Below are 24,405 nucleotides of genomic sequence, written 5' to 3'. Positions count from 1 at the left end.
GATGGTTACTGTTCATTAATGCACATTAATATCATGCTTTAGAAATTAATCTAGTAAACAGACTTCTGTGTTTTGAGACTGTTGATTACATGATGCTGCTGTCTCTATGCTGTAACTGTAAATGTACAGATGGTCTCTGAGCTGTAAATGAATAGTTGAAAGAAGGCAGCACATAGAAGCACACAGAAGATTAGGAACCTGTGTACTGGGGCTGGCTGGGAAGGAGTTAGTGTTATTCATTGCAGACTGTGTGGTGCAGTGTTTTAGATTTGTGACTAGAACAGTGTTGATAATACACCAGTATTTCACTGTTGCTGATTAGTCGTTGCAACATGTCGATGCTTCTTTTTCTCTCATTCTGCTCCCCAAAGTGAATAGGCTTCATGGCTTGGGGCAAGAGATTGAGGGAGGACGCAGCCATGACAGCTGACCTGATTTGGCTGAAGGGATATTCCACACCATATAATGTCATACAAATGGGGAGATTTTGGGTTTCAGGGTAGCTGTCACTCAAAGAGTAGGTGGACATTGGTCTGCTTGTGGGAGATAGTGAGTACCTTTGCATCCTTTTTTTTTTTTTTTTTTTTCTCTTTCCTTCATTTCTTAAGCTATCTTATTCTTGACCAATGAGTTTTCTCACTTTTGTTCTTCCTATTTTCTTCCCAGTCCTGTTGCACATGGGGCTTAGTGACTGACAAGCTGTGTGGGTGCTTGGCTGCTAGCTGGGATCAATACACCACAAACTGATAGGCCAATATGGACAATCTCCCTTTAAATGTGTGTTTACTAAGACCTCTATTTTACATAATGCAGTGAACAAGAAAAGAAGCATTTGAAAGAAGCAAGAGGGCCTAAATAGGCATCAAGGAAGCATTCATGCTTTACAGTAGGTACTTAGGAAGTTCATCATGCCTTTGTCCTTTCTTTAGTTTTCTGTCTCTCATAGTATATTTATGCTATTTTTAAAAATCTGTTTTATTTTTTTCTACAACATAATAGTAAAAATTAAAGGATTAGTATCAATTCCGACAAAAGCACTACTTAGTTTTAGATAAAAGAGAGAATGACATAAAAAATTCCTACCAGACATACATATAGGTATTTTCATGCTTATTTTGTCTCTAAAGTACCCAATACCCAGGCATGTGTATTCCATTCTATGTTAGTGAAGTATTCTGAAAACAAGAAATTCAGCATTTTCTATTAATCCATGGCAAACCATATTTATTTATCTATCTATTTATTTATTTATTTCCCCATTACTACTCTTCCTATGGACTGAAGCATTTGTCAATGCTCCTAGCTACTATTTCCACTACTTTTAAAACAATTGCAGTTGTTAGGAAATACCTTCTTTAACAGATTATGATTTCCAAAATATTTTTTTTATCTCACTCAAACAACTCAAACTTCAACATCTTCTTTTCCCTTCCTGACACCCCTCAATACCAGCCACTATAGGCTTCTGGAGTAAAAACTAAACACACTATTTTTAGCTTACAACATAATTTTTGCAAGAGTTTTCAAGAGAATGAAAAATGAGATTTCAAAATTAAACTGGTAGCTCAGAGGTGCATCACAGTAATCTTTAAAGCTGTAATAGAGGTTTTAGTGCAAAAGGAAATTTAATAATGTATAAAATATAATTGACATGTTCATTGGAAAACATCAGTACTAGTGATAAATAAATATTTTTTTTCATATTTCCTGTTTTGTACTGGTACTTTTTGAAAGTAGGAAATCTAAGTTCTCTAAGAATAAAAATAATAATATTTTCTTTCTCATCTCCATAGAGTGTTCATTTCTAAGCTCTGCTTTTTCACCCCTGTTGGAGTTAATTTTTATAGCAAATAAAAGGATACACAAACCAAAAAAAGACAATCTTTTCTTCATAATGAGAACACACACAAGAATACCATATGTTATATTGCATAGAGCTAATTGACTCAGGCACTGTAATGAGTGTGTTATAAAGTATAAAATATTGATTATTTTAAAAAAAATAATTTAAATGTTATTTAGTCTAAACAAAAAGCAAAAAGTAACAACCAGGGTAAAAAGAGACAAATAGATATTTTTAACTTTGTGATTATGATAGTAAAATATTGCGTGAAAATTGTTTCAATGAAATTAATCTTTAATTTTACATGACATAATAACTTCTGGAAAGTTGTTTTATGAACAGCAAGTTAAGGGAAGCCCATTTTCTTGAGAGATAATGCCCCATGCTTCTCCACCCTTCCCAAAAATCTTAGCTGCTTGATGGTGTGACCATAGAAATGAAAACATTTCTTAAGTTCATAAGTCTTGAGTGATTTTTTTTTCCACAGTTGTTTTTGTGCCAGTATAAATGTAGTAGTTGATTCTGTGTCTGTAGCAGCTATAACAGGGAAGGGAACCACTAAATATTTTATTTAGTCAATGTCTTACTTTTACGCAAAGAAAAGAAAGAAAATCCAGTCAAAATAGGAAAGAAGCACAGAATACAAAACTTAATTAAAATTCATCAATCTCTTTACTATTAACAACTCTGGATGAACGTGACACTTTCGCTCTTCTCTGTGCCTGTTTATGAAGAAATTAGTGGCCACATGGCTGGTTATTTGTTGTTGGATTAGGCATAAATTACAACAGATATTAATCTTAATGTGAAACCTTAGACAATTCTATGAATTTAAGAGTTTAAATAAAGTGAAATAAAGTCAAGGATATCTGCTCTGCATAATTAATCTGTCATTCAATTCAAAGGTTTGAAACAGTTTATGTTATTCTGCAATATTTTCTCATGGATTCACCAAGCTCAAGAAACTGAGACCATTAGAATTAAATATCCTGAGAGAGAAAACATGACTAGCAGACTAATATTATAAAATAAAGTATACTAACTTAATTAGACAGTGAAAGGTAAGGTTACAATTTGATAATAAAGTATGAAGAAGCTGTTACGTGGTAACTTATATAATGGAATTAGTGCTGCTTAGAGGTGCATGTTAATTCATTTTTGGCATGGGAATTTAGAGGCAGGGAGAAATGAAATCAGATCAGAGAGGCAAGCTCTTTCAGAAATGTAAAAAATGAAAAGGTCAAAGATGTAAATGAATTCTGAAATAAATGGAAGTTAGTTTCTTGTCCTATGGGGAAGTTAATAGTGTAGGCTTGTCTCCTTTCGCTTCAATTTCTGCAAGAGTACATCTGTGTCTTATTAGGGCCTTGTGAAGATTGCTAATTTTTAGGGACTTCTGAGTAGAAAAATTGTAACAGGGCACATTATTGTCCCTTCCTGTTCTTAAAAGGAAGCACATGGGGGACACAATCCAAAGATATATGAAATAGTTCTCTGTGTGAATTCTCTTCAGGGTGCAAATTGATTCTGAAGGTTTTGGTTTTGGTTTTTTTCCTGCATCTTTCACTGATGTGTGGATATGTGTGTGTCTGACTTATTATGCTAAGTAAATTAAGTACTGTGGTATTATCCAAATGTAAATCTCAAAAATCACTAACTGACATGCAAGTCTTCCAAATACGAGATGAAAACATTATATATCTTTAAAGTTCCACTTTAAAGTCCACTTTACAATAATAATAATTATTATTATTAATCCACTTTATCTTGCACTGTAGATTGAATTCACAGTTAAATTTAATATTCAACAAACTCTAGGGTGAGGGATGTGACTTCATCTGTGTGAAAGTTTCTTTTCTAAGCTAGTTAGCTGCCCGAGCTCTTTTAAAGTTGACAGAGAGAAGTGACAAATTGAAATATCAAATATTTATATGAGTCATATATATTAATTTTAAGATTAAATAAGTTGTTCTTTGGATGTACTGATTGCTTTCTAGTGACTGGAGTTGGGGCCTGATGAACTAGATGAGATTGGACATCAAATTTTTAAGTGAATGAATCTAATGGTGAATTTCCATGTTTGAAATTCCTTAACAAAAACCCTATAAGCATTTGTTAAGGAAGCTGTATACCTTTATTTTTTTTCTTGACTAAAAAAGAAAAAAAGGTGCCAAGGGGAAGAGGTTGGATTTTTGGTGATGTTGGGGTTTGGTCTTTCCGAAAGTCAAACAAATCTCATATTACCTTTTGATGAATGATTATTGTGGGCCAGTATTGGTACTGTGTGACAGTACTCAACAATGAAGAATATGAAAATTATTCTAGAAGTATTGCTAATCAGGACAGTAAGAAAATAAAATAAAATTTGTAAGGTACTTCTGGAAAGTCATTAATTCCCAGTAAGATCTGCTTCCTTGCTGTAGAATAATGTATTAAAAATGCTGACAGTAATTTTCCTGGCACTGTCTTTTTGCACATTTGCTCTTACTGCACATATTATTAAGTCTCTTGTCCGTCAATTCTAATTTAACCTTTCTCACTTTTTGGTTTGAGCCACAGCTCCTTGTTCTGATGTCTTCTGAGACTAACATCTTCTTTCATTTATGTAGTTACCCTGAAGGTATTTGATTAATGCAATTCACTGATTGTAACACCTTGTGTACGTACCACATTGCCTTTGTATTGACCTAATTCCACTCCAGTGTTTCATAACTGTTCGTGCTGGAATTTCACAAAAGAAAACAGAATAACTGCTTAGTTATCTCAGAAATTATCAACATTGTAACACAAAATCTCATAATAACTCTTTTCTACATAGACAAGTGCATGACGTTAATTGTGTGAAAATGTAGTTAATTTTTCAAGGATCAAATGAGTACTGCTCATCACTCAGTGGGCCTTTTCTCAAAAGCAGAGCTTTCTGACAATAGTGGCTGCTGTGTGAATTGTGTTCTCTGAGGCTTTTGTTAATCTTTTGCAATTTTTTCTTCTCTTTTAGCTGATGGATGCACTGACTGGTCTGTGGATTACAAGAAATATCAAGTACTAGTGGGAGAACCTGTTCGTATAAAGTGTGCGCTCTTTTATGGATACATTAGAGCTAATTACTCCCTAGCCCAAAGTGCTGGACTTAGTTTGATGTGGTACAAAAGCTCTGGACCTGGAGATTTTGAGGAACCTATAGCTTTTGATGGAACTAGAATGAGCAAAGAAGAAGACTCCATTTGGTTCCGACCAACAGTGTTACAAGACAGCGGACTCTATGCATGTGTTATAAGGTACTGTATTTTAATATACTGCATTTTAATTAACCAGATATGAAATATTATTCTAAAACATAAGACTTCTGTGCTAAAGAATCATGTTTTCTCACAGTATTCCTTTTTCTTCTTCTCCTGGCACTCCCTTTCTGAAGTGTTTCATGCTTAAGTAGAAGTTATTGTTGAATGTCTTGGAATATTTTACTTTTTTTTTGTATAAATAGATAATTTATAACAAAATTTAAAAGATATCAGATGATTGGGACTAGATGCATAAGTCATGTGTTCCTGCTTCTCATTCTGGGTTAACTGTTACAATGACTAATCCAGAAAAAAAGGTTCTTTTTCAAATTCACATTTCTATAGGTTTTTTAATGTAATGGCTTCATTTAATTATTTTTGGTTTTTTTATGTTAAAAAACCCCAACAACCTCTATTTGATGTAAAACAGTTGCATCAAAGAAAAAGAAAGGTGAAATTTCAGCTTTTTTACAGACATGCATCCTCTAGAATGATATCTGGCTTAACCTGCTAATAGAGATAAGCTCCAATGGTATTTATCCTGATGCATCAAGCTTTATCAACATAACTTGGAATAGATGCTGCTTCCTGCTTTCCAAAAGAGGTGTTCAGCTTCTTCCTGCATCTTTAAAATGGTTTGCACTGAAATATTGTTTCCAGTCTTTTGCATTAAAATATAACATATAGGCACTTTCATATTTCTCACAGCCTTATACTAGGTTTTCACTAAATGTCTAATGTATGATCAAGATGGTTATTAGTAGAAGACACAATCCTCATTTCAGTAACAGGAATGTATTCTGTTATGCAAGTTTTGTGCATACAGTCGAAGATTACTTTCAAATAGTTTTGAATGTCCATTTAGAATCAACTTAAAAACGTAATAGTTTATGTTCCCAAGATAAGCATGTATTAGATATTTTAATCTGAAATAAATACATTTAATTACTCAGAAATATATTTTCCTTTTTTCCCTCCTTCCTTCAGATTCTTAAGCTGTAAAGTGATCATCTGACAGAAAAATATAAAAGGTTGAAGTGACACCATCAGGCAAAATTATTTACTCCATCTGTACTTCCAAAGTTATTTCTACAAAAAAATCTAGAAAAAAACACTTGTATCACATAGCTGTTTACTGCTTTTTACTGCTCCTTCTTCTTGTCACTGAAATCAGAGTACTCAACCTTACTGTCACTTCATGCTTGTATATTAGTACAATATACCAAAGAATCTGGAGAAAAATTAGTGAGCAAGAGCTGTAATTTATTTCAAGGAGCAGAGTGAAGATTGCAGGGATGGGATTTAGGATTTTTTTTTTACAGATTTGAAGTTTTTGTTTATTTTAAACACAAGAGCCTTAAACACCTCCAGAATGATAGTATAAGCTCTTTTAGTTTTGAAAACCCATTTGAAAACTCAGTTAAAAGGCTTAAAATTACCTAGTAGCAAATGTTCTGTGTGATGCTTGCAATAAGTTGAACAGGAGAGCATGGAGCAGAGATGTACTTGTGAGGTAAAGGGCAAAAGTAGAAACATGGTTTGAATAAATAGCTCTGCCAAGTTTTTATTTCAAACTTACTTAAAGGGGTGTGACAGTATAATGCTTACTATTTTCTTTGCTTAGAAGCTTCTTGCTTCACAGTTCTGTGTCTTTGCTGCCTGCGGCTACAGTAAGGAAAATAAATATATCTATTGCACTGGGTGTTTAGAGAACAGCATGCTAGAACAAAACTGTATGGCACTAAATGAACAATGTTAAAAGGGTAGTTAGTGGACCAGACTAATTTCTACAGTGACTATAATACAGTATTTGAGTAGAAACTCAGTTTTCTACAGTAATTGAGTAGAAACATGCACATTTTCAGTGAAAGTAACAGTGATACTAATGAAGGCTGCCTCTTTTTCCTTCAGAAGCACAGAAACAACCTTCATCTTTATTTACTACTGTTCACAGTACTCTCATTATTTAATTTCTTATCCCTGCCTTTTCTTCCTATGGCAAGATGTCTGCCATAAAAGAATTGAGAAAATCAAGACTAAGCCTTATTATCAAGACAGTGCTGCACACCCACAGATAAAGAAGAGGAGATACACGGCTAGAAATAGCTTTCAGTTTACTACCATCAGTACAAGAATTATAAGCTGATTGGTAGAAAATGTATGGATGTACACCCTCCTTTCATGGAATAAAATAATTTAGTCTGTTGCAGGTACAGTACTGTAGCATTCCGCTGCAACCTCTGTGTCCTGCAATTTTAAGGAAGCAGAGATGTAAAACAGTAAGTTTTCACATGGATGTCACATCACATGGTTGCTTGTTTTTTTTAATCACATATGGGCAGTGAATATAACTATATAAGCTGCACAAGGAGTTAATGTAAATATTCAAAAGGCAATGTCTGAAGCATTTGAATTATTTGAATCACTCTTACAGGTCTTTCTACAGAAAACAATAACTCTGATAGACTCTTGAAGCAGTATGCAAGTTCAGGAGAACATTTATTGCACATAGGAGGTGGACTTTCCTTGGTCCTCTTCTTTGTGTTGATTTGATTTGTAGAGAGTAGGTGAGGCAATTGACTGTGACTTCATTATTCCTACACTCCATTTGTAAGCTTGGCTGAGCTTTTTCTAAGTTCTTTTATTTTTCTATAAAAGTGTTTGTTGACCATTATAAGGAATCTGTCTCTCATGGTGATCAAGGTTTGATCTATCTCCTTTTCAAATGTAAGCTTGGTAGACTAGCCAGACATCCACGAAATATTTCACTGCAGCCTAGAGTTGCCTTGGTAAGTAGAAAAAGCCTTCAGGCTAACATTAAGAATTTGTACAGATCGGGTTTCTGAAGCTTAGATTAAGTGTCCTGTACAGATGGAAAGTACAGTTGCTAGTTCCTAGAAATAAATGACATCTGTGCTTTTCTTGAAGTTAATGCTTGTTGGAAGTCAGGTGACTGAAATCTACTAATTGCCCTCTACTTGTGCCTTCTGACACTGCAGGAGGTCACATGTCTGACTTGAGCATCTTTATTGTACATGGTAAATACCTTTCATGTGCATTAGGACAAAACAAATGCCTAATACTAAAGAGATAAGCGGATAACCATAGAGTACTTATAATTGTGAAATTGATATAAGCTATGCAATAATGCTAAAGTCCAGTGTGTTTTTGCTATTTGCTTGGCTTGATGAGACTTTTACACTGAAAAGCAAACAAGCAGGCATGGTGGTGAGTAGATAAAGGAGCAATATGACTTTTGCAGTTGGTAGAGTTAGGATTTTAAATGAGGAGACTGAAAACTAAAGAGGTTTTACACAAGACTTCATTAAAGTATATATTAATTGATACTGAGGAGAAAATAAGTAATGCCTGTACTTACACAGAATAGAGGAAGGATGTTATTATTAGAAAAGAAGAAGAAACTGCAGTATTTGTCTGAGCAGAAGACATTGTTAATATCACATTTTAACAATGATGAACTTACAGGAATGGCACAGACAATGTTTGAGGAGAGCATTATTTGAAGAAAAGCCTTCTATATGATACCGTTTCATTTACTACTGATTCTTTTGATGTTGAGATATTTGCTAAAATACAGCAATGTAACAAATAAATTTGAGTGTTGCTTCCACTATTTTATTACAGATTTTTTTGTAAAAGTACTTTTAACAAACCAGTTTCATTTGCCCATTGATTGTTGAGGTTATTCTTTTAATAACTAAATTAATAATTCTGACTAAAAAAGTAACACTTTAGATCTCATTTCAGTATAATAGTAAAATATTACTATGATGTTTGTTTTTGCAGCTGTAATTTAAGAGGGAAAATTCCTAACACGTAGCCAGGTTGCATTAATATGTTTCTGGTAAGAAAAACAGTTTCTCTTTTCTTAAAAAAAGTAGGAAGTATTTTGTCCATTTTACACTTTCCTGCTAACTACATCCACCTTAGAAAAGCACTGAAAGCCATGTAATGCTACAGAAGAAGTGGTCTATCAGCTGTCTTTTTAGCAAATGTGGGAGAAGGAAAAGATACAGATAAAGTTAATTCCATATAATAGATAATTAAGTAAAAGGTATGTAATTTTCTTTGACACACTAGAGAAAATAGAGGATGAAGGAAAAGAACTAAAATGACTTGTACATATTTTCAAGGCAATGGTTTCAATTTTTTTCTTTGTATCCTAAGTTCACTTATAGATATTTTTTCTTACTGTTTCCTCTAATAGAATTCAAATCAACAAAGTTGTATGCTAGTAATAAGATCAGCCTACTGCTTTCTATACAATTGTTTAAATTTGCTCTTAGCATCTTATTTCAAATTGTATTTCAAATTGTATTTCAAATGTCTGTCCAGAAATGTCCTGTGTATGTAAACTGCATGCAGGTGTCAAAGTCAATTTTTGCATCTAGATTCTAAAAAGCTTCATGTGAACTGTTTCCTACTTTAATTCCCATTGTTCTCAGGCCAGACACCAATTTTGGCTGATGTTAAAATATAGCTAAGATTTTATTCAGTTTACACAGGTGTAGATGTCTAATACTGTTTTAAAGGCACTAGGACCATTTTCAAGATATTTGCAAGGGGATGATATATGTGGCACTGGATATGGAGAAGGCTGGATGTGACATACATTTAGGCAAGTCACATACCACTATGCACCCACTCTTTGGCAAATAAAATGAGGTAGGCTCCATCAGCCAGGCTGCCAGCTACAGTAGGACTTTAGACATGTCACACAGGCATATGAATTAAGTGGATCACAGAACTGAAATGTCTTAAACAAAATCCCAAACTAAATTGACTTCATTTGTGTATTCATATAACATATATTACAATGCCCTGGCTGATATGAAAGTTAAGAGACATACCTCTGTACTTAGTGCTATGTCGTGAGACTGAAATGTTAAAATATTAAACTTAATGAAGAGCCTATAATGTAAGAATGTGATGCGATTGAATTAATTGACAATCTAAGTTCTTCTGAAATGCAAATCTAAAATAGTGGTTGAGGCTCCCAAAAGTCATCAAACTGACTTAAAAGCCATCAGTTCAACAGACTTTCTCATTAATTAGCTGACCATTTCCAAGTTTTCTGCAGAAATATGTATCACAAATGCTCCTTTAGAAAAGGATCATGAAATAAGCAGCTGAGATTCTCTAGTCCGACTCCAAGAAGCATCAAATATTAGATGATCTGTGATGAAGTCTTGCATTACTTTTTCAGAGGCGTTGAATCTGAAAAGGGTGGGCATGCCATAAGCCAGAAAGGTTACAAATGAAGTAGAGACACTGTAGAGAGCTTGCTTACTGGCTGCTTTCCGGTGCCGCTATAGTAGGAATGAGTAAAGCTGGGAAGAAGATCCTGGGTTTTCAGGATGCCTTTGGAACAATACAATCAACGCTTGCTTCCCACAGCAACTAGACTAGATCCCCCAAACCAAGACTGATCTCAAGCAGTACTAGTAGCATTCAGAAGGTCTTTAATAATCCTTGTTTTAATCCTTGCTTCTCTCTCCTTTCCCTTCATAAATCAGAGGAAGTCACCCAATGTTACCAAAAATGGAGAAGAGATTGTGTGGTTCCTAACATGCAAGAGACTGGAAAGGTGGAGACCTCTGCCCCTCTTTCTGTTCTCTTTATCTTCTTCTCTATCCTGAAAAAATTACCAAAGAAATCCTGTGAGTTCCTCTTTTAGGAAGAAAGGAGAAATATCTTTGTTGCAAGTATTCAGGTTGGGGCTGTATTATTCATCATGAGTTCTATGGAAAGTTCCATATATGCAAGAAGGTAAAAATTAGCCTATGAAATCATGAAGACAAGCTATAAATAGTCTCTAATTGAAAAGCCTTGGTCTTTATTTAGACAAATCAACAAATCCCTGTGCTTCTCTAATCATATCTCTAAATTTTTTTTTGAGTGTTTTATGTTGATAAACCCTGTGAATTGTATCCATTTTCACTGTGACAAGGGTTTCTTACATAGAAGTATTTTAAAGAGTGGCAGCTAATAAGGTATGTTATCCCTGGTTTTAAGGGTATCTTCAATACCTGTCAATAGTCACAGATGGGTTAATCAAAATTTACTAATCTGAAAGTCTACTAATAAAAAAGGAAACCTGAGAACAGATCCTAAGGCAAATCTGTTATATACACATTTTAAAATTAACTATAGATATATAAAAATACATATAGTTATATATAATAATAATATGTTCTATATAATTAAAACCTACCACTGCTACTGGTAAGACTATGCATCATTGTTCTGCTAAGAGTTACATTTAGCATTTCTGTGGGTTTTTTTTACTTTCTTATTTAAAATGTAAATTAGACACTGCCCATCTCACTGAGATGGTATAGTTAATTATTAACATTCTTGCTGAAGTGAAATGAAGATCCAGACCCTTAAGATAATAGATATATTGAAAAAAAATCAATGAGTGTTGTTATATTTATATATTTCCTGGGACTGAGAAAGAAAGGGATTTGTATAAAATGTTTTGGTCAATAATAATTTGGTTTAGTAGCATCCATTCTCAAATATTCATGTCCATTAAAGTACATATGGATAAGATGTTTGACCCGAACAGTTAATGATGTTACTATGAGGTAGATGATAGATGGTGACTATGTAGAGCACTGGAGGAAAAAATTGATAGATACTAATTTATGTATGTTAATGAAATATTACTGTGGAAATGTGGGCCATGAGGTGATGGAAGTTGTTTACTGAGTGTGGCAATGTCAAATAGCAGGTTTTCCATTGAAATGCTGGGGCACTTGAATCAATAGTCCTGTGTGAAGAAGGAAAAGTACTTGAAGAAGTCATGCAAGACCTCTAAATGACTTAAGGTTTGATGTGCTAGAAGTAATAAAATGAGATATTTTAACACTGAAATAATCTGGATACAAGAATAGTTCTGACAAATTTGGTGGCCTTTTATGATGAGATCACAGTGTCGGTCGACAAGGAAAGAACAGCTGACATCATCTACCTGGACTTGTGCAAAGTGTTCAACACTGTCCCACATGACATCCTGGTCTCAAAACTGTAAGGATATGGATTTGACAGATGGACCACTCGGTGGATAAGGAATTCGCTGGATGGTCATGCTCAGAGAGTAGTGGTCAATGGCTCAATGCCCAGATGGAGGCCAGTGACAAGTGGCGCTCCTCAGGGGTTGGTACTGGGACTAGTGCTGTTTAACATCTTGGTCAAAACCTTGGACAGTGGGTTTGAGGGAACCCTCAGCAGATTTGCTGATGACACCAAGCTGTGTGGTGTGGTTGACACACTGGAGGGCAGGGATGCCATCCAGAGGGACCTTGACAGGCTTGAGAGCTGGGCCCATGTCAACCTCATGAAGTTCAACATGACCAAGTGCTAGGTTGTGCACCTGGGTTGAGGAAACCCCAAGCACAAATACACGTTGGATGACGAATGGATTGCGAACAGCCTTGAGGATGAAAAGCGCAACGTGAATCGGTGATGTGCACTTGCAGCCCAAAAATCCAACCGCATCAGAAGAAGTGCAGCCAGCAAGATGAAGGAGGTTATTCTGCCTCTCTACTCCATACCTTTGAGACCGCACCTGGAGTACCGTGACCAGTTCTGGACCTCTCAACAAATAAAAGACATGGAGCTCTTGGAGCAAATCCAGAGGAGGGCCACAAAGACGATCCGAGGGTAGCTCTACTATGAAGACAGGCTGAGAGAGTTGGGGCTGTTCTGCCTGGAGAAGCGGAGGTTCTGAGCAGATCTTATAGCGGTCTTCCAGTACCTGAAGGAAGACTAGAGAGAGACATTTTACAAGGGTGTATAGTGATAGGATGAGAGGTATGGATTTAAACTGAAAGAGGGTAGATTTATGTTAGATGTTAGGAAGAAATTCTTTACTGTTAGGGTGGTAAGACACTGGAAAAGGTTGCCTGGGGAGATTGTGGATGCCCCCACTTTGGAGATGTTCAAGGCCAGGTTGTGCAGGGCTTCGTGCAACCTGGTGTAGTGGAAGGTGTCCCTGCTGTTGCAGGGGATTTGGAACTTGATGATCTTTAAGGCCCCTTCCAACACAAACCATTCTATGATGTCATTTTCTTGTTCTGTTATTATAAAGTGTGAAGGACCAGGTATTTCCTTACACGAACATGAAATGTCCTTTGAGTCAGCCGACAAAACTGACTTAAAACGGTGTCTCCACGCAGCAGGAACCCCCCTCTGTGTGTATGGGGGGGGGAGCAGCTGCTGCGGGGGAGGAGCCGTGGCCAGAAGCAGGGGCAGGACTAGGTCCCGTCTGATTGGCTGAAAAGCCCGGAAATGCAAAACTGGCGCCGAAGAACCCCATGAAAGAGGCAGCGCGGCACGCCCCTCTCTCTCTCGCTCTCTCCTCGTGTGTTCGAGGCGGTCGTCTACACACACAGCCTGCCGCCGCCATTTTTCCTGCCGCGCGCTGCCGCCGCTGCCTGCCGTTCCTGCTGGGAGCCGCCCGCTGCAGAGCCTGCCCGCTCACTGCCTGCTCGCTCGCCGCGCCGCCTGCCCGCTCACTACCTGCCCGCTTGCCGCAGCCGCCGCTGCTAAAGCCGCAGTCCCGGAGTCCCGGAGCCATTCGCCGCAGCTGCAGCTGCCAAAGCCCCGGTCCCAAAGTCCCGGAGCCGCTTCTCTCTGGGGGGGGGCGACCTGCGCTTGGAGTGCCCGCAGCTTCTTTGCTACCCAGCTCATCCTACCTGCACTGCCGTGGTGAGACAATTCCGGCTACCCCAGCTTATAGGGGAAAATATAATCCAGCCATTCGGGCATACCCCTCCCCTCTCCTTCCAGCACTTGAATAAGATGTGTAACTAAGGTGTACCCATATATGTTTAATGTGTTATAACCACTCCTTTTGAACCTCCTGCCCCAAATTGCTTTGTTTTCCCCACAATAAACCTTGCTGTTGTTAGAAATATAAGTAAGCACTGAGCGAGTTATTCACTCAAAAAAGTCAGGACATAAGTTCCTGTATCCTCTGTGTGAGGCGATATCCACGTGTGAAGCTCTCAGCAAATCCTGATAAGTTAATACACTCCAATAAGGAGATATAATAGGTCACGGATCGTGACATAAAGTCAGAGTTCATATGGCTGTGTTGAGACCAGCTAGCCAAATTAAAGGCAAGAAGGAACTGCACAAGCAGTTCAGGCAGAGACTGGTATCTTGGGAATAGTATAGGGACACTGCCCAGTCATGCAGGTATGGTGTTAGGAAGGCCAAGGCATGGCTGGAGCTGAACTTGACAAGGGATGCAAAGAATAACAAAAAGGGTTTCTATAGGTATATCAATGAGAAAAGATAGTGTTCCCCACTGACCAGCAAGGATGACAAATTAGTAACAACAGATGAGAAGAAGGCTGAGGTTCCCAATTACTTTTTTGCCTCAGTCTTCACTGGCTGCCTCTCTTCTCACACCTACCAAGTTAAAAGACCTCAAGGTGGGAATCAGAGGGAGGAAGTCCCACAGTAAGTGAAGACAAAGTTTTTGATCACCTGAAGAACATAAAGAAGTCTTTGGGACCTGATGAGATGTATCCCAGAATCTGGAGGGAATTGGCTGATGTAGTTGCCAAGCCAGTCTCCATGATATTTGAAAGGTCATGGCAATCAGGTGAAGTTCACCGTGATGGGAAAAGGGGAAACGTTGCACCTGTTTTTAAAAAGGTTAGAAAGGAGGACCCTGGAAACTACTGACCTGTCAGCTTCACCTCTTTTTTTGGGAAGATCATGGAACAGATCCTCCCAGAAGCTCTGATAAAGCAGATGAAGGACAGGGAGGTGATTTGAGATAGCCAGCACGGCTTTACTAAGGGAAAGTCCTGCTTGACTGACATAGTAGCTATCTGCAAAGGAGTCATTACATCAGAGGATGGGAAAAGACCTACGGATGTAATTCTGAGGTCTCTTCCAACCCCTAAGATTCTTTGATTTTATGATTCTGTGTGATCTATTTGAACTTCTGCAAGGCCTTTGACTGTCTCCCACAACATCTTTCTCTCTAAGTTGGAAAGATACGGATTTGACAGATGGACTGTTTGAAAAGAAATTGTCTGGATGTGAGCAGACAATGTGCACTCACAGCCCAGGGGGCCAATTGCATCTTGGGCCACATCAAAAGAAGTGTGGCCAGCAGGTCGAGGGAGGTGAGTCTCCCCCTCTACTCCACTCTCGTAAGACCCCACCTGGAATACTGTGTCCAGTTTCAGAGCCCTTAAGAGAAGAGGGACACAAACCTGTTGGAATGAGTCCCAAGAATGGCCAGAAAAGTCATCTGAGGGCTGGAGCACTTCTCCTACAAAGACAGGCTGAGAGAGCTGGGGTTGTTCAGCTTGGAGAGAAGGCCCAGGAAGACTTTATAGCAGTCTTCCAGTACCTGAAGGGGCCTATAGGAAAGCTGGGGAGTGATTTTTTACAAGGGCGTGTTGTGATAGGTCAAGGAACAGTGGTCTTAAACTAGATCAGGGTAGATTTAAATTCAATATTAGGAAATAGTGTATTACATTGAGGGTGGTGAAGTAGTGGTACAGGTTACCCAGAGAGGTAGTGGAGACCCTGTCCCTGGAAACATTCAAGTTCAGGCTCAAACAGGCTCTCAGCAACCTGATCTTGTTAAAAAGTCCTGTGAACTGCAGGGGGGGCTGGGCAAGATGACCTTTAAAGGTCCTTTCCAATCCCACACATTCTATGATTCTGTGATTTTATAATTCTATGTTTCTATGATATGGCAGCACAAGATAAATAAAGGTCATATTTGAAATGACCATATTTCTTAATGATTTTTTCATCAGTTCCAGTGGTCACTGTAGAAAAACTTCATCTCTTGTACTACAAGATTTCCTGGTAGTCTGAAATTGGTGCATTTACAATTTACTTTTTAATGTCTGCCAGACATAAAAATTACAACAAGACTTAGCAAGTAAAATTATTTGTAACACTGAAAATATTAATGTGCAGATATTCCCACTACAGAGGAAAACTAATGACATTTGCATATTTGATGCTTGCTTAATGCTGCCATCTGTCAAAGTCACACAGCCTCATGCTGCTAATTTCAAAGGTGATGAGACTGACCCAAACCATCTTGAGGTATTTAATTGCAGAGACTAAGATTATGATCAAAGGTCAAGATTGTCTCTATAATCTTAATTCAGCTTTCTAATGCAGGAAGCATTATAATACAGCCTTTGAATGCTAAATTCAGACCGTGGTTAGAAAATTAATCAAGCGTGGTCTGTGAGGAGGGCTTCTGTTTTCGCTTATTGTAAGAGCTAGTGTGTGCATGTAAATACACACACCAATATGCATGCATGTGCACACATGCATATATCCGTAATTGCACATGCATACATACATACATCTACATCTATATGTATATCTATATCTAATCTATATCTAATCTATCTATATCTATATCTATATCTATATCTATCTATATCTATATAATCTATCTACACACACACATGCATTGTTTACCAAGAAAGAGAATTAAAGGCAGGAAGAAATGTTCTGAATACAATTGATAGGGACATTCTTGAAAAAAGAATTTACTTTTTGTCTGTCAAACTTTTCTTCTGTCACAGCATTATCCTAGAGAAGCTGGCTGCTTGTGGCTTGGATGTACATATGCTTTGCTGGATAAAATCTGGTTGGATAGCCAGGTCCAAAGAGTTGTGTTGAATGGAATGAAGTCCAGTTGGTGGCTGGTCACGAGTGGTGTTCCCCAGGGCTGAATGCTGGGGCTGCTCCTGTTTAATGTCTTATTGATGACTTGGATGAGGGGATAGAGTGCACCCTCAATAAATTTGCAGATGACACTAAGTTGGGTAGGAATATTGATCTGCTTGAGGGTAGGGAGGCTCTGCAGAGGGATCTGGACAATCTTGACCAATGGGCCAAGGACAAGTGAAAGAATTTCAATAAGATCAGAAGTCAGGTCCTGTACTTTGACCACGACAACCATGGGCAGTGCTACAGGCTTGGGGAGGAGAGGGACCTGGAGGTGTTGATTGACAGCTGAACATAGCCAGCAGTGTGCCCAGCTGACCAAGGCCAATGGCATCCTGACCTGCATCAGGAATAGTGTGACCAGCAGGACCAGGGAGGTGATCCTGCCCCTCTGCTCAGCCTTGGTGAGACTGCATCTCAAGCACTGTGTGCAGTTTTGGGCACTGTAGTATAGAAAGGACATTGAGGTGCTGGAGAGGGTGCAGAGAAGGGCAGCTAGGCTGGAGAACAGGTCTTATGAGGAGAGGCTGAGGAATCTGGGGCTGTTCAGCCTGGAGAAGCAGAGGCTGAGGGGAGACCTCATTGCTCTCTACAACTACCTGAAAAGAGGTTGTAGTGTGGTGGGTGTTGGCCTCTTCTCCCTAGTGACTAGTAATAGGACAAGAGGAAAGGGGATTGATTTCTGCCAACAGAGGTTTAGATTGGATATTAGGAAAAATTTCTTCACAGAAAGAGTGGTGAGGCATTGGAACAGGCTGCTCAGGGAGGTGGTGGAGTCACTGTCCCTGGGAGTGTTAAAAAAACAACGGGTGGACGTGGTGTTTCGGAAGATGGTTTAGTGCGTAGGGATTCTAGGGTTGGACTTGATGATCTTGAAGGTCTTTTCCAACCTTGATGATTCTATGACTCTATGATTCTTACGTGAATTGGGCCAAGTTATTGGAACAAGTTTGACCTTTCTCCTTTGGGTATTACACTGTGGATTCAGGCCACTTCTTTTCACACTGCACTGAAAAGAAGACCTCCCTTTAAGACTGTATGTTAAGTTTTTCTTTGATATAATGACAATAAGAACTATGCAAATTAAATGTGTCAGTCATCAGGGAATATTTATAATATGACCATTCCATGATTTTGGCATCTGTGTTTTTGGCCTTGCATGGTAAATCTTGACATAACTATTTAAAATACATGTCATCCTGTAAGTAAGTAAGGAGATAAGGTGGCTTTTTTTGGTTTAACTGTTTTATCTGTGTTAAATTTCATACATACACCTGTTGTCTGAGAGTAAAAAAAGACTGCAAAGTTATATATTTAATTCAATTATTTAATGACATTTAATTAAATTAGAGGGTTTTATATAAATATAAATAAAGTACTCTAAACAGGAAATTTAAAACAATTGCATTTTGCCTGATAAGTTATGTTGCTTTATGATACCCTGAAGAACAGAAAATGCTTTTTATACACTCTCTTTTCAGTGATTTACAAATTGAAGTGAAAAAAATAATGAACAGTTATGGTTTATATTTTTTTCCCTTTCAAGCATGTCTTTCAACTTTCAAGTACAAGGTGAACTCAGTAGATTTAGTAGCAAGGCATAATCAACTAAACCATCAGCTTAATTTTTGTGATGTTCTTGAGTTTTTAAGATCAAGTTGGCTGGCTTCTAAGGGCAGAGAGTGCAGATTAAAGTTTATCACTTTCATCTGTGGCTTATTAAAGTGACAGAGAGATTGCTCAAACAAGCACAAGTACTAATGGCTTTTCAGTGACATTTTCCTGACATGTTTTCATTGAGGTTTGTTGTTTTTTTTCCCTCTGAAATGTCTGTCTACCTTTTCTGGACACTTAACCCCATTCAATAAAAACAGCTCAGTTCCACGTTTGAACCTAGGTGTAGTTCTGCCTCAATGTTTACTCTAGGTCTACTGTGGTTTTGTGAAATTTTATGACAATATGACAGCTGAAGGGAATTTTTTCCAATGCATGATGCCTAGCCTCAAGCCAAGGCCAGGCAGGTTGGGGATTTTTTTATGGTATTAGTCAGGCTTCAGATTACACAATCAATGCCCAAGTAAGGTGCCTGCAACAACTACATGAAGGTGGACAAATAAAAAAAGTCCAACATACAAGGTATCAGCACTGTATCTCTTGGTCTCACTGTGTGTTGTAGCAGCCAAAGCATGTCCTGAATAACAGATGGGACAATATTTCAAACCAGACTTGTGAAGAACTTCAGAGAGGAGCATCAGCAGTCATAAAACATTAGAAAAATGCAAGAGATTTTTTTTTTCTACAGGAAGATCAGCCTCAGCCGAGACCTGAGGGGGGAAGACAGAAGGATGATCCAGGAAGGGGAAGTGTGCCATCGGTATTGACAGGTGGAAAGAAGAGGAGTGTGAAGATTTCTTTGACACTTCAAAAAAATCTTCTCAACTCTTGAGGGCAAAATTTAAGAAACTACAGGTTTTCACCTGTGAACAGGAGCTGCAATTGACCCCATTTCCAGTTCTTCTCACTTCACCTGTTATTCTGCATTCTTGTATTCAATATTGTGCTTCCCCATTCACAAAATGGACTTCATTTGCTGTTGCTTCTCTTAATAGAGCAAGAACTATTTCTCTCACTCACAATTTCTAGGAAAGGTGCTTTCACATTTTTGCTGCCTTAATAACTGGAACTCTTCTTCATGCATAGATTTGAATATGCACATACTATTTTATTCAAAAATAAATACCTTTTTCACTCAGTACTTGGGGAAAGAAGTATAAGATGTCTAGACCTCCTGGTTTTGTATCTATTCGGCACCTGAACAGAACAGGTCCTCATTCTCAGCAAACCCCAGGTCTTTCTACTGGAATACAGAAAAGGGACAAGTGGGATGTAGTGTCCTGCAGTATGTTGCTGCTTTACACTACCAATAAAGTGTGAAAGGCAAAAGATTGTAAAAAATATTTTTTTCACAATTAACTGTAGAATTGCCAGATATACAATATTCCAGGACTGGCAGGCATTAGTTGTCTGCGACAACTCCCAAATACTTTAAAAAAGTATCACAGAAATGTGCACCTAAAGCTTTTTTTTATTATTAACTTTTTCCTGCAGCATTAGTTTAACAACTGTAGCCACTGTTCTGCCTTCAAGGCACCTAAATTTCGCTTACGATAGGAATGATTTTTGTCCCAATAAACAAGGTGCTGTGCTATTACCAAAGTGCAGAAAATATTAGCACTTTTCAATGGAAAACTTTTCCCTCACAAAGTGTCTGACTTTTGACTAAGATTCTAACTTCTCAGTCACTGGAAATTGGCTGATAATTCCAGTGGCACCTGGATTTGCAGTTATCAGCTGGTATTAAAAGTTGGAGAGCTGTTAAAAAATAAAAACATGCTCTTTCCTTCTATCATCACTAGTGTGTTTTCATTTGCTTTTATTTTACACAATTCAAGTGTGTCTGCTGATGTCCTTGTTAACCACATAGGGCCTTAATTTAAATGTCGGGATACTCAAGTAAGCAGCTGTAAATCAGAAATTGAGCCTACATGAGTTGCACATGGAGTAAGCTACAGTGTTTGAGCTGATCTTGTAGTTATTCCAAATACAAGCCATTTAATGGTTATTTTCACTCCATCAAGGTTTATTTGAGAGAAGTTAATCTAAGAATAGAAAATTTCAGTTAGCTCTCCAGAGAAAATAACTAGCACTTTATGAATTGTTTGCCTCAAGTTTTCAGGGTAGGGCAGAAAAGGGAAAATAATTTCACTGGGAGATTTCAGTTAGATATTCTGGCTTGAAAGGTGAAAGGTTAATTAAAAACTTGGATAATGAAGTGATAAAGCTATACATGACTTTATAAGGAAATTAAATCCTTTGTATTCAGTTCAGGACATGGAGTAAGTAAAATCAGGACCTTCATACTGAGTGGTAAGATAGAAAGAATGATGAGATCAGAGCACATTTGCTGAGGATTGTACATACATTGTAAATCCGCCAAATAAGTACCCAATAAGAAGAGGAAGAGGCTGAGTGGAGCAGAGACTGGGAAAAAAAATGTGCTAAAGCTATTAAAGATAGCATTGTAATATACGCACATAGGGTGGCAGGATTAAGAAAACTTTAATTACTGCATTACTTTAAATCTATTTTTTTTACTTTGCAATTTTTATTAATGAATATTAAATCTATAGTTTGCATGGTAGTGCAATTGTATGGTTTTAATTTTAATGGGCTGTATATACCTTGTTAAAATTGATACATAATCTCTGACTCTTCTGCCTTATGAATTTTACCCCAGGCTGTATAGCAGTATATGTAGAAAAGTTATTCAGAAGTTGTATAGATTTGATGTTATACAAAATTATGTTGAGTCTTTGTCCTTCTTATAAACTATTCAAAGATGCTAATGAGATTTAATAGCAACACGTGCAGCTTTCTCATTTCTATGTTGTGTTGTTCTCTTAGGCCACCACATAGAAATGAGAGGGGCAAGTGTCCCCAGACAGGCACAGTCAAGGCCAACGGTGACACTGAGGGTGCATTCGATCTCCCCACTGCAGCGCATTGACTGCTACATGTCAAAATACCTTGTTCCCAAAAGGTTTCCTTCACAGTAGTCTTGCTTTCAAGTTTGGAAAGTTTCAGTCCTTTTTCCTGCAGACAGCAATTTTGGCATTTATCTGTTCATCACTTGAAATGAGAAGAAGTGTGACCTCAGAAAAGTGTGAGATCTACTTGACTGTTATGATACATTGACAGTAAATACTCCATTTGTGCTTATTGAAATTACTAATTTTCCCATTTGACTCTCAAGAGCTGAAGCCAAAACAGCATGCAGACTCCTTTACAGACCACAGGGAAACCCTCTCAAGCTCATGTCTGTTCATTACACAAGGGTTGTTATATTACAGCATTTGTCTGGCCTGAAATACTGCCCCTTGCTTTTGAAGAACTGTTCATTTTCCCTCTATTAATAGTTTTCCTTATCAGAACAGACCTTTGGTTGTTATTTTTTGTGGAAAATTTATTTAATTAGGGAATCATTCTAAAATTGTATAGGCCCCAGCATTAGACTTCCTGATCACAGGAAGCTTTCAATAGGGAATGAATGAAAACAGGAACTCTGTTAAGCTCTTGTGTTGTTCACCAGAGATAAAATACGATGTGGTTAATTAAACCAATAAAACTGCAGTGTAGGTAATAATGTGCAATTTGTTTCAAGCAGTACTTTTAAGCTGTACTTCCCTAATCTTTATAAGAAAAAGTAGAATTATAGAATCATAGAATTATTCAGAGTGGAAAAGACCCTTGGGATCACTGAGTCCAACCATCATCCCTACTCTACAAAGTTCTCCCCTAAACCATATCCACCAACACCACATCGAAACGAACCTTAAACACATCCAGGGATGGTGAATTGTATAGGCCCCAGCATTAGACTTCCTGATCACAGGAAGCTTTCAATAGGGAATGAATGAAAACAGGAACTCTGTTAAGCTCTTGTGTTGTTCACCAGAGATAAAATACGATGTGGTTAATTAAACCAATAAAACTGCAGTGTAGGTAATAATGTGCAATTTGTTTCAAGCAGTACTTTTAAGCTGTACTTCCCTAATCTTTATAAGAAAAAGTAGAATTATAGAATCATAGAATTATTCAGAGTGGAAAAGACCCTTGGGATCACTGAGTCCAACCATCATCCCTACTCTACAAAGTTCTCCCCTAAACCATATCCACCAACACCACATCGAAACGAACCTTAAACACATCCAGGGATGGTGACTCAACCACCTCCCTGGGCAGCCTATTCCCGCGTCTGACAACTCTTTCTGCGAAATAGTCTTTCTAATGTCCAGTCTAAACCTCCCCTGTTGCAACTTGAAGCCATTCCCTCTTGTTCTGTCGCTAATTACCTGTGAGAAGAGACCAGCACCAACCTCTCTACAATGACCTTTTGGGTAGTTGTAGAGACTGATGCCAGGACCCAGGACTTGGCCTTGTTGAAGCTCAGACCATTAACATTAGCCAAACTATCTAATCTATCCAAGTTTCTCTCTATCACTCTCTCCCTATCCTCCTTCTAAAATGATGGGAGGGAGAGAGTAAAAATGTGAATCAGGCTCTATAGCAGGTTATGGTTGCATAACCATAGCAGGTTATTCTTGCATAAAACAAAACAGGAAATATTACGTGAAAACCTTAACTTTAGGAAACTATTGTGAGTGTTTGAGTCTCCTCAAAATCTCCTTTGAACAGTGACTTTAAATGAACAATCTGCTTGTGTTTCAGTATTTTGCTACCAGAGATCATTGACATGCAGTACTTGCTTTAACCACCATGATTTACTCTTTAAAAAATACATTAAAAAAAATAATTTGAGTGATGAAATAACTGTTATAAACTCTTATTTTAGCAGTGTGAAGACTGCTAAAGGAAGAATAATGTTTTTGAGTGAACAGCTACATGATTAATAAAATTTTGAGTTTTATAACATCTAACTCTTTCTGATCCTTCAATAGTTCTATCTGGAAGAGGTGCGAGAGCCAAATTTATGTTGTTTGGAGCACTGTATAGCAAATTTTGCAAATTAATACACAGAAAAAAAGGTATATTTTTATTTGTGTAAATACGAATTGCATTATGGAAGTTATTTATTTTAAAAGTATAAATGATCACTCTAAGTAGGGTGATGGTTTTGATTTTCTGTTACCAAATAAAGAAGAAAATATTTAGTGTAAAAGGACCATCATCTACTACTGAATAGCTGTTATGCAGCAATTGGTAGAAATTGGTAAGGAAGTAATTTTAATGTGTTTTTGTGATTTTGATGGCATGATACAGTTAGCAATCACAATTAAATATGAGTGATTTACTCAACCTGTACTATATTCTCAAAATTGTCTGTTTATTTTTTTATTGTAATTTTAAAGTGCTTAGAGGGTCCACTTTTTCAGTTATTTCAGCTTCATTAATTAGCAAATCAGTTAAAATAAATTTAAGGGTTCTGGCATGCAGAGTATGGCAAAAAGGTATTTATGAGCCTGGATAGTAATGAACTTTCTGTGAATTAATGTATTTAGATAAGTGATGGAAATGAAAATTATATTAAAAAACAAGAACAAAACCAAAACCAAAATCTGCATCTTGCTAAAATAAGCCAAATCTCCAAAGATCACAAAAAATAAGGACATATTTTTTTTATATTTATTGATAATTCAAGTGTTTACCACTTTATATGATTTAGTTTTAGGTAGTCCTGGGAAGAGCAGTGAGTTGGACTCAATCTTTATAATCCTTATGGGTTCCTTTGAAGTTGAGATATTCTATTATCTCTGACATTTTCTTCCTATGGCCTTGAAGATAAAATTTTCTCCTCAGAGACAACAAAAACTTTTTAACTTTTATGACTCAAAGAAGAGGCAGCATGCACAGGCATGATTATCATCTGTAAATTTGACAAGTTAACTTCTTGTTAACAGTAAATGGCTTCAACTGGAGAACTGACCAACCTCTTCAAATAGTAACGTA

General features: G+C 37.3%; 1 protein-coding gene across 1 annotated transcript in view; it reads left to right on the top strand.

Annotated features, from left to right (window-relative positions):
- IL1RAPL1 (interleukin 1 receptor accessory protein-like 1) overlaps nucleotides 1-24,405 on the top strand; it is a 586,373-nt gene that overhangs the window by 261,525 nt on the left and 300,443 nt on the right. The window contains exon 2 of the mRNA XM_010004484.1: nucleotides 4,842-5,121. Within this exon, the coding sequence (XP_010002786.1) occupies nucleotides 4,842-5,121 (280 nt within the window). The remainder of the gene's footprint in view (nucleotides 1-4,841; nucleotides 5,122-24,405) is intronic.

The sequence above is a fragment of the Chaetura pelagica genome, unplaced genomic scaffold, assembly GCF_000747805.2.
Source record: "Chaetura pelagica isolate M959 unplaced genomic scaffold, ChaPel_1.0 scaffold308, whole genome shotgun sequence".
Classification (NCBI taxonomy): Eukaryota; Metazoa; Chordata; class Aves; order Apodiformes; family Apodidae; genus Chaetura; species Chaetura pelagica.
The sequence above is the reverse complement of the archived record's forward strand: the minus strand, read 5'-3'. Positions and strand labels throughout refer to the sequence as shown.